Source organism: Geotrypetes seraphini, chromosome 6 (assembly GCF_902459505.1).
Source record: "Geotrypetes seraphini chromosome 6, aGeoSer1.1, whole genome shotgun sequence".
NCBI lineage: Eukaryota > Metazoa > Chordata > Amphibia > Gymnophiona > Dermophiidae > Geotrypetes > Geotrypetes seraphini.
In genome coordinates, this window is record NC_047089.1 from 219,161,083 (window position 1) to 219,176,004 (window position 14,922).

The 14,922-nt window shown below is 47.5% G+C and overlaps 1 protein-coding gene across 1 annotated transcript in view; it reads left to right on the plus strand.

Annotated features, from left to right (window-relative positions):
* Nucleotides 1-14,922, plus strand: part of XPO7 (exportin 7) — a 174,297-nt gene that overhangs the window by 110,747 nt on the left and 48,628 nt on the right. Inside the window, exons 8-10 of the mRNA XM_033950080.1 lie at nt 3,584-3,749; nt 13,707-13,780; nt 14,682-14,801. Coding sequence (XP_033805971.1) covers nt 3,584-3,749; nt 13,707-13,780; nt 14,682-14,801 — 360 coding nt within the window. The remainder of the gene's footprint in view (nt 1-3,583; nt 3,750-13,706; nt 13,781-14,681; nt 14,802-14,922) is intronic.

Consider the following 14,922-nt stretch of genomic DNA (forward strand, 5'->3'; position numbering starts at 1 on the left):
TCTCCTGCCCATTTGATATTTTCTTCTTTATCTGTGCTCAGCATCCATCTTCCATCTCTGTACCTTCCCTTCTCTCTTTTCCCTGCAGGTCCAGCACCCCCCCAAGGGTCCAGTCTTAAGGAAAAATTTCTTCCTGTCCCCTCTTCTTATGCCTCCTCTGCCTCCAGCTACCCCTGGCAGTCTGTAAGGTGTCAGCACCCTTTCTGTCTTCCCTTGCCACTATCCCCCCCTCCACCCTATGTGGCCAGCACTCTCTCTTTTCCCTTCCTTCCCTTCCAGTCACCAATACCATTACCGCTGCACTCCATGTGGCTAGCACCTTCTCTGTCATCCCTTCCTTTTAGCCCTCCACCCCAAGTGGCCAGCACCATCTCTCTTTACTTCCAACCTCCCCACCCTAGGTGGCCAGCACCCTCTCTCTCTCTCCCCCCTTCCCACCAGCTCTAGGTTTCAGGTAAGGCAAACAAACTTATACAGTACAACTATAATTTCCCTTAGCTGAGGTAATGTTTCATTGGCATATATATTTAATTTCAAAAGGAAGCAACCTTCTAAGGTTTGAAAGCTTTCTACCAGATGTGTTTCAAACTCATGGGCAAAGTTGCAAGCTATTACTTCAAATTCACAGCTGCAGATCAGTGATTATAGTTGTTCTTTTATTTGCAAAGCATTGTCAGCTCAAGGTAGGAGCACAACTATATGCTGCATTTTGGACTGAAATTATTTGAGCAGAGATTTTGGAGTCCTACCCATCTTGGGAACTGCTTTGATACATCCTACATGTTCTGGACCAGCCTGGTGAGGATACCAAGGAAAGAGAAATTAGGTTTTGCTTGCTAACTTTCCTTTGGTCTCGATTGCCCAACCCAGAGGCCTTTCCTAATATATTTCCAGCTATTAAACATCTTTAGTATACTTTAATATTGCTCTTCTCACTCTTTTATCACAGTCACTCTCTTCAGATTTAACATTGTTTTCTTTAGCAATTTGACTTTTTTTTTTTAATTTTTTACCAGTGAAATATAGCTCATTTGAAATACTGAGTATCTAAGACTGCATGGTGCCTTACTGGGAAAAGTGCACACAACTTTTTTTTCCCTGTCTCTGTCCAGTGGCCAATAGGCACAATCCACAGGTTTGAGACTAAAGGGAAAAAAAAAACTAAGATTGAAGTCATAGTCTCTCGTGTCTTAAGTTCTAAGTTACCATATTTCTCAGCAAAGTAATGTTTACATATCTAAAGTGATGGAATCTGAAGATTTGAGAGAAATCAGATTCCCAGGAACTGAGACATAGGGATCCTCTTTAGGAATCCTAATTCAGTGATGATGTACCTGGCAAGAAGTTAGGCTGTGGAGAATGCAACAGCGGAGTGTAGACTGTGGATGGTGTCCTTACAGGAAAGCATATGCCATACAGTGGATGAGACAATGGGAGCTGAAAGAGGAAATGTATGGCTCTAACCTTGAAGGGAATCACTTATACCTGTCTGGCACACTAGGGTGAAGGTTGAATTAGAAGTGATAGAAAGGTGGAATTCTGTACAAAGTAGTAAGAAATGTTGTGGCATAAGCTTTTACTGTGGAGGAATACAGGAGCTGGATCTGATGTGGTGACACATTTATTATAGTAGTCTTCATTGGTGTTGAGAGGAAGCCATGGATTAGCACCAAGCCCGTGACACTGTACCATCCCTGGTAATCTGGCACTCTGTTGACAGTTTCAGTGTGGGAGGTTTTCATTGCAGGAAGAGTTGACTGTCATGCTCAGGTCTACATTGCCATGCTCTGTGGATGGCCATGCCAGTGGTGCAATGCAAATTTCTGTATGTGCCTAGTTTTTGTGGTGTCTGTTAGCCGGTACTATCTTCCAATGGCACTAGCGTGAGACAGAAGAGGTAGAAAGTAAATGGGTGAGGTAGAGCTCTTTCGGGAACCCCAGGTTAAATACATCTGATGCGTTGTTGATTGGAGGCATCTATGTGGGCTGAAGGGAAAGAGCAAATTTGGCTAGAACCAGACATAGGAGAACCCAGACACCTTTCACGCACCCTCCAATCAGAGACGTCAAACCAAAAAAACTATATGATGTCCTACTGGCCACACAGGTAGCAAAACTAGACCACCAACTCTCCAATCTACTGATCACTTCAGAATTTTCAAAAAAGAAATAAAAACCCTGCTATTCAAGAAATCCATGAAGACATACTAACACCGCAGGAAGCATTTCAATCTCCTGAAACAACCCGCTCTACTCTGTAACACCTCTGGAAATGTCCAGATAACCTCATATGTAATCTGCCTTGAACCGCAAGGTAATGGCAAAATAAAAATCACTAATGTAATGTAATAACATGTTTAAAAGTAATGGAAATATACAATATATAAAAATGATTTTTTTTTTTTTAAATATTAACTCTATTCTAGGGAAGAATAAGTGATGATAGATGACATGGATGGACAGGCTGGACAGACCATATGGTCTTAATTTGCCTTCGTTTTTTTGTTCACAGGTTTCGTTCTCGCTAAAACAATCACGTCAAAACAAAATGACTAGATAATTTATTATAAAATAGACCAGTATGCCTTTGTTCATGTTTTTGTGGTTTTATATTAATAAAGTTTTTGTAGCATTATGTATGTCACAGTGATGTTCTATATACATATATGTACATCTATACTCACGTTTTTGTAAATGCAGGCATTTGCTGAAACATGGCCACATTGCCTCTTTGTATTCCAATAAATCCTTGAAAAGATGTGCTAATTGTATTAAATCATTGTTGGATGTTCTTCCACTTGACAGCTGTTGCAGATGCACAGATTGTGGGTGTAGGGAAGAAGCAGATTATGGATGTAGGAAAGAAACTATGAGCCTAAATCGAGGGTATTTTTTGTAACTGAGATTTTTACCTGATATCACAATGAAGAGAGGGAGAAACGTCTTTTATAGTCTCTCCTCTGTGCCTTCCTCATTAATTTTAAAAAAAGAAAGCACATCTGCTACTGAGCAAAATTAATTGGCTAGGAATACAAAATCCTGTCTGAGTGGCATGAGCAAAACATTAGAATAGCCATACTGGGTCAGACCCATGGTCCATCTAGCCCAGTATCCTGCTTCCAACAGTGGTCAAAACAGATCACAAGTACCTAGAAGAAAAATAGTATAAGTAAGAGGAGGAACAGAAGACTGTACAGAAAGTCTAGCTTGCTTACTTAGAAAGTGTACAGTTTTTTTCTGGGCTTTAAAAAAACATTTTATGGTCAGCATCATCATGGATGACACCACTAGCTGGGCAATCACGTACTACATGTCCACAAAGAATGCAAGTGATGGTGATGGTGGAGGAGGGGGAACCATGCTATGATTTCTTTTGTACTGGATTTGGGAGATATAAAGGGGCCCTCATAACAATTTTTTTTGAAAGAGAAGAGGATCAAAGGACATCTCTTCTTCCTCATACCTGGAATACTGCTGTTCTCCATTACCCTTCATCACATCTCTGACCTATTATTCATGCCACTCTTTAGTTTGAGTGTTTCATCATTTCATGCTATCTTGCTTTTCTTGTCTTTTATTTCAGGCTTCAGGGAAGACACTGAATTTGAACGATGAGTCTCAACACGGCCTGCTTATGCAGCTCCTCAAACTCACACACAACTGCCTCAATTTTGACTTCATCGGCACCTCAACGGATGAGTCTTCAGATGACCTCTGCACTGTGCAGATTCCTACCAGCTGGAGATCAGGTAGTAATGGATAATGAAAATTATGTACAAATACTGAAAACATAAAGAACCAGTATGAGAGTACTAGAGATCCAGGGTAGGTGGTTTCTGTAAAGAACATGTATGTTTTCATTTTGCAGATTTGGGAATGATTGCATTCCTGTTGACAAAGCTGAACCTTCAAAATTGCCTCCGGGTAACATAGGAAATATACTTACCAGAAGGAAACTATTGAGAACATGTAGGCTTTTTTATTTAATAGATAGGTGAAATCCTGATAGATTTCTGGAGGGAGTTGGGGGGAGGCAGGAGTTTCCTTATGCTCCACTAAACTGTGACCTGTTGTCATGAACTTTTATTCACAAGTACCCAAAGATTTTCTCTGTTCTATATTCCTTCCCAATTCATCTAGTAGTTATTGCAAGTACAACGTTCAGTTGGGGCTTCTTAAAGAACCCTGCATTCATGGGCTGTAAGTTCAGCAACTTGGTGTCAATATTGTATACTGACTGCGCATTCCTGGATTTATCTCCTCCACCATGTGGGCAGCATCACCATTCAGCCTGGAGAACAGGAAACCTGAATCAGAACCTGTCCCAGAATTTAAATGCAAGGCCTCTATATTAGTCACTGACAGATGAAACATTCTCTGAGACTTACAGAAAATAAATCTGGAAATGCTGAGAAAACAAGACCACCTCTTTTATTAACTACCGTATTTTTTGGACCATAAGACGCACTTTTTCCACACCCCCAAAAGGGGGTGCGTCTTATGGACCAAATACACTGTGTCCCTCCCCCTCAAGTACCTTTTGTAGTGGCAATGGTCCAGTGCGGTCTCCTGGATGGCTGCTTTTGTCTTAGAAGAGCGACGCACAATGCAGTAGTGTGTGTATTAAAATAAATAGCTGTTCCTGCCTGTGGTCATCAACCACACCTCATGATCAATACAGTTGTAAAATATGAGATTTCTTAAATTCCAGTACTTTCCCTGTCACTCTGATCTTGCCCATAAGCCATCTACCGGTTCATAGACAACGGCGTGAAAGACAAAAGCGCGCGCCGACAATTGAGCGCCGCCGCGCCGCTCTAAATTACAGTTTTTAGGGGCTCCCACGGGGGGTTTTGTTGGAGAACCCCCTCCAGTTTACTTATTAGACATCGCGCAGGAGTTATGGGGGGTTTGGGGGGTTGTAACCCTCCACATTTTACTGTAAACTGAACTTTTTCCCTAAAAACAGGGAAAAAGTTAAGTTTTCAGTAAAATGTGGGGGGTTACAACCCCCCACAACGCGGCGCGATGTCTATTAAGTAAAGTGGGGGGGGTTCCCCCCCCCACGCCCCACCGTCGGAGCACTAAACACAGTAATTTCTTTAGCACTCTCCAGACCAGTAGCACTCTCCAGACCAGTAGAGGTGGGCGACACATTGGCCTCCAGTGACCACAACATGGTATGGTTCAATCTTAGGAAAGGTTTCACTAAATCTACCACACTGACCAAGATCCTCAAATTCAAGGACACAAACTTCAAAGAAATGGGAGACTTCGTTCACCAGGCGCTACAAGAACAAGCAGAAACAGATAGCGTGGAAGAAATGTGGTCAACTTTGAAAACCACCATACAGGAAGCGACAAACCGCTATGTTAAATTAGTAAGTAAACAACGAAGGAACAATAAGCCGAAGTGGTTCACTACAGAGATCTCGGCCCTTATCAAGGAGAAGAAAAAAGCATTCATCTCTTACAAACAATCAGGGAAACAGGTCTCTAGAGCAGACTACTTGACCAAATCAAAAGCCGTCAAAAAGGCAGTCAGGGAGGCTAAGTTTCTCATGGAGGAGTCTCTGGCAAAAAACATCAAGAAGGGAGATAAATCCTTCTTTAGGTATATCAGTGACCGAAGCAAAAACTCAAGCGGGATTGTACGTCTTAGGAAACCAGACGGAGACTATGTGGAAAAGGATTCGGAAAAAGCCCAACTATTAAATGAATACTTCAGCTCAGTCTTCACCCGAGAAGCGCCGGGGCTTGGCCCTCAGCTACAGACAAGGGTTGACTCAGTTGATCCGTTCAGTAGCTTCGAGTTTACGCCAAGCAGTGTCTACAGTGAGCTATCTAGGCTCAAGGTTAACAAGGCAATGGGGCCTGACAACCTACACCCCAGGGTGCTAAGGGAGCTGTGTGATGTCCTGGCGGAGCCACTGTCCAAGCTCTTCAACCTCTCCCTTAGCAAAGGCAGCGTTCCGTCGGACTGGAGGACGGCTAACGTCATTCCACTCCACAAGAAAGGCTCCAAGATGGAGACAGCAAACTACAGACCAGTAAGTCTAACATCGATAGTATGCAAACTAATGGAAACTCTGATAAAACACCAATTGGATAAGATCCTAGATGAGGAGAATCTACGGGATCCCCGTCAACATGGATTTACAAAAGGGAGATCGTGCCAATCCAACTTGATCAGCTTCTTTGACTGGGTGACGGGGAAGCTAGATATTGGGGAGTCCCTGGACATCGTGTACCTGGACTTTAGCAAAGCATTTGATAGCGTACCACACCGCAGGTTGCTGAACAAGATGAGTTCTATAGGATTAGGTGACACATTGACGAAATGGGTTGGGAACTGGCTTGGAGGTAGGCTTCAAAGGGTGGTGGTGAACGGCACACCCTCTAAAATGACGGAGGTGATCAGTGGAGTGCCACAGGGCTCGGTCTTGGGCCCAATCCTATTCAACATCTTTATAAGGGACTTGGCAGAAGGGCTTAGGGGTAAAATAACATTATTCGCCGATGACGCCAAACTAAGTAATGTAGTGGGCAAATGCACAATAGATGATGTTTCAATGCCCGACAACATGATGCACGACCTACTCCTACTGGAGCGCTGGTCTAGGTCCTGGCAACTCAGCTTCAATGCCAAAAAATGCAAAGTTATGCACCTGGGCAGCCAAAATCCATGCAAGACTTACACCCTAAATGGCGAGATCCTTACAAGAACTGAAGCAGAACGTGACCTAGGGGTGATCGTCAGTGAGGACATGAAGGCTGCCAATCAAGTGGAGCAAGCTTCATCCAAAGCAAGACAAGTCATGGGTTGCATACGCAGAGGCTTCGTCAGCCGAAAGCCGGAAGTCATTATGCCATTGTATAGATCCATGGTGAGGCCCCACCTGGAATACTGTGTGCAATTCTGGAGACCGCATTATCGTAAGGATGTGCTGAGACTGGAGTCGGTTCAGAGAATGGCCACTCGGATGGTCTCAGGACTCAAGGATCTCCCATACGAGGAACGGTTAAACAAATTGCAGCTATACTCACTCGAGGAGCGCAGAGAGAGGGGGGACATGATCGAGACGTTCAAGTATCTCTCGGGCCGCATAGAGACGGAGGAAGATATCTTCCTCTTCAAGGGTCCCACGACAACAAGAGGGCATCCGTGGAAAATTAGGGGAGGGAAACTACGAGCTGACACCAGGAAATTCTTTTTCACAGAAAGGGTGGTTGATCGCTGGAATAGTCTTCCACTACATGTGATCGAGGCCAGCAGCGTGCCTGATTTTAAGGCCAGATGGGATCGTCACGTGGGATCTATTCACAGGGCAAAAGAAGAGGAGGGATCTATTCACAGGGCAATGGTAGGGGAGGGACATTAGGGTGGGCAGACTGGATGGGCCTTGGCCCTTATCTGCCGTCTATTTCTATGTTTCTATGTTTCTAGGTTAATCTTTACGAATGGGTATATATCCAATCATGACCAGCAGGTGGAGACTGAAAACAAAACTGTGGGACAGTATATAATATACTCCCTTCTCTATTTACATCAGTCTTCTTTCAGTCTCCAGCAGGTGTTGAGTGATCTGTACCCATCTCCCTTGGTAGGGCTGTTGGAATTTGTTTAGGGGGTTTCTAGTCCCTGTTTTTGGCTGGACGGAGCTTGGGCGGGCCCTGTTTGGGGGTCCGTCCGACCTCGGGGGTGTCAAACCCGGCGAGTCTCGAGCGGGGTCCCTCCCCCCACTTCCTCCACCTCCCCACATTTTTCTAGAGGAGCCTCAGCAGTAAGCCTTGCCCCCTAAATCAAGCAAGGCATATTGCTTCGAGAGCCAGTAGAGTCTGTTCTGTAAAAAAAAAAAAAATCCTGAGGTGGTGCCGGTCTGAAGGGTTGCTTCCCTGTCAGGTTACTGTTTTTTACTGTATTTTTTCTTCTAACTGGCACTTTGTTTCTAGCTAGGTCGTGTATGGAGCAATTGTGCCCTTCTCCGGGGGAGTGGGACACAATTAGGTCCAGCCGCGAGGCACTCGCGGCCGGACTGAAATCAGTAGTTTGGCCCGGTGAGGTGGTGGAGCTCCGTCGGCAGCGGCTGCAGGCGCCCAGAGCTCCCCGCCGATGGTGCCTCGCGAGTCGGCTGGGAGCAGTGGGGAAGCCCGGTCTTCCCCAACCGCCCACGGAGGGATTCCCCGAAGGATTCCCTCTCAGCTGATTTTTTGACAGCTGATGCCGACTTGCCTGTTTTAGCGGCTGGGACTGTTCAGTCTTCTCAGCCGCTACAGGCCATGGAGGGAGCATTTTTGGCGGGAACTTCGCCATTTTCTCTGTCTGGCCCCTCCATTTTGTCTGCAACCTCAGGTGACCTTCCCCCTGTATTGCAAACACAGGGGCAGGTTTCAGCAGGGACCCCTGCTGGGGCAGGGAGTCCCTGGGGACCCCCAGAGGTTTTTTGTCCCCAATTTAATTTCTTTCTTTGTGCAGACAATTGGGGGTCCCACGTGCACCTGGGGGGTTTCGGGGGTGGTTTCCCTCCGCGCCCCCTATGGCTTTGCCTCCCTCTTTTCGTTTGGCGTCCCCTCTTCTTCCTCCCTCATCCAAGCGCCCGCGGGGGGGCTTGGATTGCGAATTGGTGGTCGGAGGAGCGTGTTGGCATGGTTGAGGACCTGGCTGCTTTGGCGGGCTTCCAGGATCCTCTAGAGGGGACGCCCGCTGGCAGCGGGGTGGCGGGTTTCCCGTCTTCCAGAGCAGATGCGTCCGTGGTGCGCTTTTTATTCAGAGGGATGAGCTTTTAGACCTGATGTAGCAGGTCTCCTTGGTGCTGCATTTTTGAAGTTGCGCCACTGGAGACCCCGCGTATGGGGGCCCCTCTGCTTCAGGGGGTCTGTCCTGTTTCCCGCTCTTTTCCTGTGCGTCAGGATTTTCGGGATTTTGTGTTGGCGCAGTGGCCTACGGGCGCCGTTTCATTTGGTGTGCGCCTTGGCTCAAGGGTATCCCATCCCGGAGGGGGATAGGGCTTCCTTAATTTCGCCAATGGGGGACGCGGTGGTCTCTGCACTTCCTAAGAGGCATACCGTGCCTGTTATGGACGGTTCTGCTCTTAGGGTCTCTGAGGAGCGTACGTTAGAGACACTTCTTAAGTATAATTTTGATGTCTCTTCCTTGGGGGTCCAGGCGGCTATTTGTGTGGGGCTGGTGGCTCGCACCGTGTTTCGGTGGTCTGAGCGTGTCCTGGATCGTGAGTCTGATGACTGGTCCTTAGTTGATCAGGAGGTGGTGAAGTTTGAGATGACTGCCTCATTCCTCTCGGTTGTTCTTTGTGACTTGGTGCTGCTAAGTCTGGGACTTTTGGTGGCCGCACGCTGTACCTTGTGGCTTCGCGCTTGGTCGGCGGTTGCCGCGTCCAAAACTGAACTTCCCAAAATTTCCCTTTCGGGGGTTGTTTTTTGTTTAGAGAGGACTTAGATCCGGTGGTTCAGACTCTGACGGACTCTGAGGTGCCCCGTCTGCCTGAGGACCGTGCCCGCCCGGCATCTCGGGTTGGCATTGCCCGGGGGCGTCTGCGGGAATTTTGCAAGTTTCGCCTGGGGCATGGGACTGCTTCTTTCCAGGCTTCCGGTTTTTTCCCGGGGTCGGTTGGCTTAGCGCATGCAGTCTTTTCAGGGGGCCCGTCGGGGGGCTGGGAGTTCCCCCCCGGTTCCCCTGCTGCCCGTTCTGCGCGATGTCTCTTTGCCGGCGCCCCCTTTGGTTCCCGTGGGTGCCCGGCTTCGCAACTTGTTTCCCAAGTGGGCCAAGATCACGTCCGATCAGTGGGTCCTGGTGGTGGTGCGGGACGGTTATGTACTTGAATTTTGCCCGCTCTCTGCCGGATCATATCTAGCCTCTACATGTCAGGTGGCATGGGAGACGCTAGCCTTTCGCCAGACCCTTCAGCGCTTGCTAGATCTCAAAGCAGTTGTCCAGTGTCCCCTCAGGAGTGCGGTATCGGCTGGTACGCCATTTCCTTTATGGGGCCCTAAAGGGAGGGGACCTTTCGGCCCATCCTTGGTTTAAACTGAGGTCAACAGGACTCTCAGAATTCCCTTTTATTCGCATGGACACACTGCAGTCTGTCCTTCTGGCGGTTCAGCCAGGGGAGTTCCTGACTTCTCTCGCTCTGGCGGAGGCCTACTTGCCTGTTTCCATTCGGGCCTCTCCTCAGCTCTTTCTTTGCTTTGCGATATTGGGTCTGCGCTATCAGTTCTGTGTGCTTCCCTTGGGCCTGGCTGTTTTGGGCGAAGTCGTTGCAGGAGAGCGCCCGAGTTACGGCTCGGGTGGTTGAGTTTCTCCGGTCACTGGGCTGGGTGGTCAACCTTTCCAAGAGTCAGTTGGTCCCCGCTCAGCATCTGGAGTACCTTGGGGTTCTGTTCGACACCTCCTTAGGGAAGGTCTTCCTTCCAGAGGCCTGGGTAAGCAAATTGCAATCTCAGATTCGCCTTCTTTTGGCATCCCGGTGTCCTCGGGCGCAGGATTTCCTCCAAGTCTTGGGGTCGATGGCAGCGTTCCTGGATGTTGTGAGGTGGGCGCGGACCCACATGTGTCTCTTCAGTATGCTCTGCTCCGTAGATGGTCACCCCAGAGGCTCAGTTTGGAGGTCCCTGTCCCTCTGCGAGGCTTGGCGCACTGCAGTCTTCTTTGGTGGCTCCAGACCTCTCATCTGGTCCAGAGGATGAGTCTGGATCTATCGCAGTGGATGGTGCTTCTCACGGATGCCAGTCTCCTCGGTTGGGGGGGGCTCAATGTCTAGGTCACTCAGCTCAGGGCACCTGGTCCATGGAGGAGGCGTCCTGGTCGATCAACATGTTGGAGACCAGAGCCGTCCCTCTGGCGCTGTTAGCCTTCCGCTCCCTCTTGATGGGCAAGTCGGTCAGAGTCCGGTCTGACAATGCCACAGCGGTGGCTTATGTCAATCGTTGAGGCACCAAGAGCGCTCAGGTGGCGGAGGAGGCGGCTCGGCTCATGCTTTGGGGCGGAGTCACGCCTTCTGGACCTCTCGGCCTCTCACATGGCCGGGGTGGAGAATGTTCAGGCGAACTTCCTCAGTCACATCTTAGATCACAGAGAGTGGTGTCTCAGCCCTGTGGCTGTTCAGTTGATAATGCAGGCTTGGGGTCAGTCCCTGATGGACCTGATGGCCACAAGTGGCAATGCCGAGGTGTTCCGCTTCTTCAGTCGTCGCAGGGATGGACTGGCCGAGGGTCTGGATGCTCTGGTTCAACCATGGCCAACAGAGGGGCTTTTGTGCATGTTCCCTCCGTGGCCATTAGTGGGCAGAGTTCTTCTCCGCATTGTTCGCCATCCGGGTCTTGTGGTTCTGGTGGCTCCAGATTGGCCTCGACATCCGTGATACGCAGATCTGGTGACACTCTGGTGGCGGATCCTCTTCCTCTGCCTCCCTTGGATGACCTTCTGACGCAGGGTCCCATTCCCATGTTCGACCCGTCTCCCTTCTGTCTTACGGCTTGGTTTTTGAAAGGGGTCGCCTTGGTAAGAAGGGGTATTCAGATAGGGTGATTTCTACACTCTTGGGGTCCTGGAGGATTTCTACCTCTCAGGCTTCTGTGTGGATTTGGCACTTCTTTGAGGGGTGGTGCCAGGTGCGGGGAGTGGTCTATCTTCGCGTTTCTGTGCCTAACATCCTAGAGTTCTTGCAAGATGGCCTGGATAGAGGCCTGGCTTCGGCTTCTCTCCGGGTTCAGCTTGTGGCCTTGTCAGCCTTTCGGGGATTTGTGACGGGTCAGCGTTTGACAGCCATTCCTGATGTGATTCGCTTTTTGCGGGCGGCCAAGGTGCTTAGGCCTCCCGTGCGGCCCTCTGTTCCCTCTTGGAATCTCAGTCTGGTTCTCTCTATTCTGATGCACCCGCCCTTCGAACCATTGGGCGGCTGCTCTTTGAAGGACCTTACTCTGAAGACGGTCTTTTTGGTGGACATTTCTTCCGCTAGGCGTGTTTCTGAGCTACAGGTTTTCTCTTGTAGGGCTCCCTTCTTGGAGTTTTCTAGGGAGCAGGTTGTCTTAAGGCCTGTCCCTTCTTTTTCTGCCGAAAGTAGTTTTTCCTTTTCATGTCAATCAATCTGTGGTCCTCCCGGTCTTGGGTAGTTGGGAGGGCTCTTCTGAGCAAAGACAGCTGCGCGAGTTGGATGTTGGTCGGGTCCTTCGCTCTTATGTGCAGCGGACCCAGGAGATCAGGAAATAAAATCATCTCTTTGTCCTTCTGATTGGTCCTCTTAGGGGGGCTGGCGCTTCTAAGGCTACTATTGCATGCTAGATCAAGGAGACTATTGCTTCCGCTTCTCTTCTGGGGCAGCAGCCCGTTCCGGAGTTTCTCAAAGCTCATTCTACTTGGGGTCAGGCGGCTTCTTGGGCTGAGTCGTCGCTCGTGCCTCCAGTGGGCAATTGTAAGGCTGCGGTTTGGTCTTCCTTGTATTCCTTTGTCAGACTCTTTCGGGTAGATGTTCTGGCGCGTCAGGACGCGGTGTTCGGTGTGTGTGTTCTGGTGTCAGCCCTTCGGGGGTCCCGCCCGTGTGAGGGACTGCTTTGGTACGTCCCATTCGTAAAGATTAACCTCTACTGGTCTAGAGAGTGCTAAAGAAGGAGAAATTAGGTTCTTACCTGCTAATTTACTTTCTTTTAGCTTCTCCAGACCAGTAGAGGTCCCCACCCTGTCTGTTGTTGTTGTTGTTGGGGCTGTTTCGCGGGCAGTATTTGTTTTTTTGCTGCGGGTTCTAGTATTTTTCTAGGGCTGGGGAGAATTAAAGAACAGCAGCTGTGGCTCGGCTGGCTTAGCTGGCGAGCTGTGGGGACATTTTCCTTCTGGTATTTCTCCTCTGCATTTTCCAACAGCATTTGGGTATGTTATTTGTTTCTCCTGTTCGGAGTATTGTTTTCTTTCTGTTTTCCAGTTCTTAGTTCTGCTTGGCTATTCGGCAGACTGATGTAAATAGAGAAGGGAGTATATTATATACTGTCCCACAGTTTTGTTTTCAGTCTCCACCTGCTGGTCATGATTGGATATATACCCATTCGTAAAGATTAACCTCTACTGGTCTGGAGAAGCTAAAAGAAAGTAAATTAGCAGATAAGAACCTAATTTCTCCTTAGAGCGGCGCGGCGGCGCGCGCTGCGCTCAATTGTCTGGGCGCGCCTTTGTCCCGGCGCGCTTTTGACCTGACACCCCATCTACCCTGCCTTCATATTACTCCCAGTTGTGCTTTATGTGAAACTGAACTGCTGAGAGCATGTTGTTGAGTCCTACACACTTCATGGGAGCCTTAGGATTTATTTGCTGCATATTCATTGCTAGTAGTCAGCTTACCGGCCAGGAAGGTTCAGCTGTACCCTGTAGATAATGTTTTCAGGCCTCAAGCAAAGACAGGATTCCTCTGCTTCAGAGGAGACATTTATCAGAAGTTTGCCATTCAGTGGGCATTGTTTCCATATATGATGAGGAAAGAAGTATTAAGTAAAATATATCTCTTAACTCTAAATAAAGTACATGCAATATAAATCTAATGTAAGGAGTTGGAGTATGTCTTGTGCTGTAATTGTGTCCCTTTTGGCTTAATGAAAATATTTATGCTCAGTAGTGTTATGTGGAAACTTAATGCAGCTCTTTACTGGCTGCAGTGAAATAATGCTGAGTTGGCTGTATTAAAGTCTCTCTCTTCCTTTCCCAGCATTCTTGGATTCCTCAACACTGCAGCTTTTTTTTGACCTCTATCATTCCATCCCTCCTTCCTTTTCACCTCTGGTGAGTTTTCAGTATGTTTAGGTGTCTTATATAGAAATAAAATAAAACAAAACATAAAGGAGATAAGGCAATAACCTTTCTTATTGGTATCCTGTAACACAAATGGATTCTTGAACACTTTTCTAATTGAGACTTGTTATGTACGAGAGTCTACTATTATTTATCATTTCTATATCGCTGAAAAACGTACACAGCACTGTACATTCAACATACAACAGACATTCCCTTCTCAGAAGAGCTTACAATCTAATTTGGACAGATAGGACATATAGGGGGGTTGGGGAGTTTGTTGCAAAGAATGATAGGATGGACAAAGGTAATTTTATGGTGAGTGGGGGTTAGGAGTTGAAAACAGTCTTGGTGCTTCTCATTCTTCAGTCACGAGTTGACTTCGCTGATTGACATGGATTTCGAGAATGGTTACTAAAGAGCGTTACATGACAGTATGGACTTCTCCCTGACTCTCAGCAGCAGGGAGAAAGTCTATGAGGAGTTTTAAGCTGATTTTTGTGGCCATTGGGAGGGGGGAGGAAGAAACCTGCTACCTGTAGTACTATCATATTACTAGATGCCAAAAAGTAAAATGAAGCAGATTGATTTACAGTGTTTTTTGAGCATCACTGAGAATCTGAATTGGTTAGAGCTCACTGCAGCAGATCATAGTAGCACAGAATAATGCACAAAAAAGCTTTGATACGTGCGTTGTCTACTATTGCTGAACCAAGAATAAAACTGTGTCTTTGAATGTATCCGGCTGTTGATCAAAAAACAACAAAGTACTTGCTTGTAAAAATCCAAATCGGGAATAGACCTGGGCAGATGCAGTTATACATCACATGCTTTTAAAGTACTTCAAACCAAAATAATTTGTTAAAAGTGGAATCTTTGTGATCCCTTTCAGGTTTTATCATGCTTGGTTCAGATAGCATCAGTACGCCGGTCCCTTTTTAACAATGCTGAGAGAGCTAAGTTCTTGTCTCATCTTGTGGATGGTGTAAAGCGAATACTGGAAAATCCACAGGTGAGGATGTTGTAGACCTAAAAAGGTAGTGTATAAAGTCAACCAGGGATATTGAGTGAGTTCAAGACTTATTGGAAAATGTTTACTAATGTATCTAGCTTTATTTATTTGAGGACAAGCA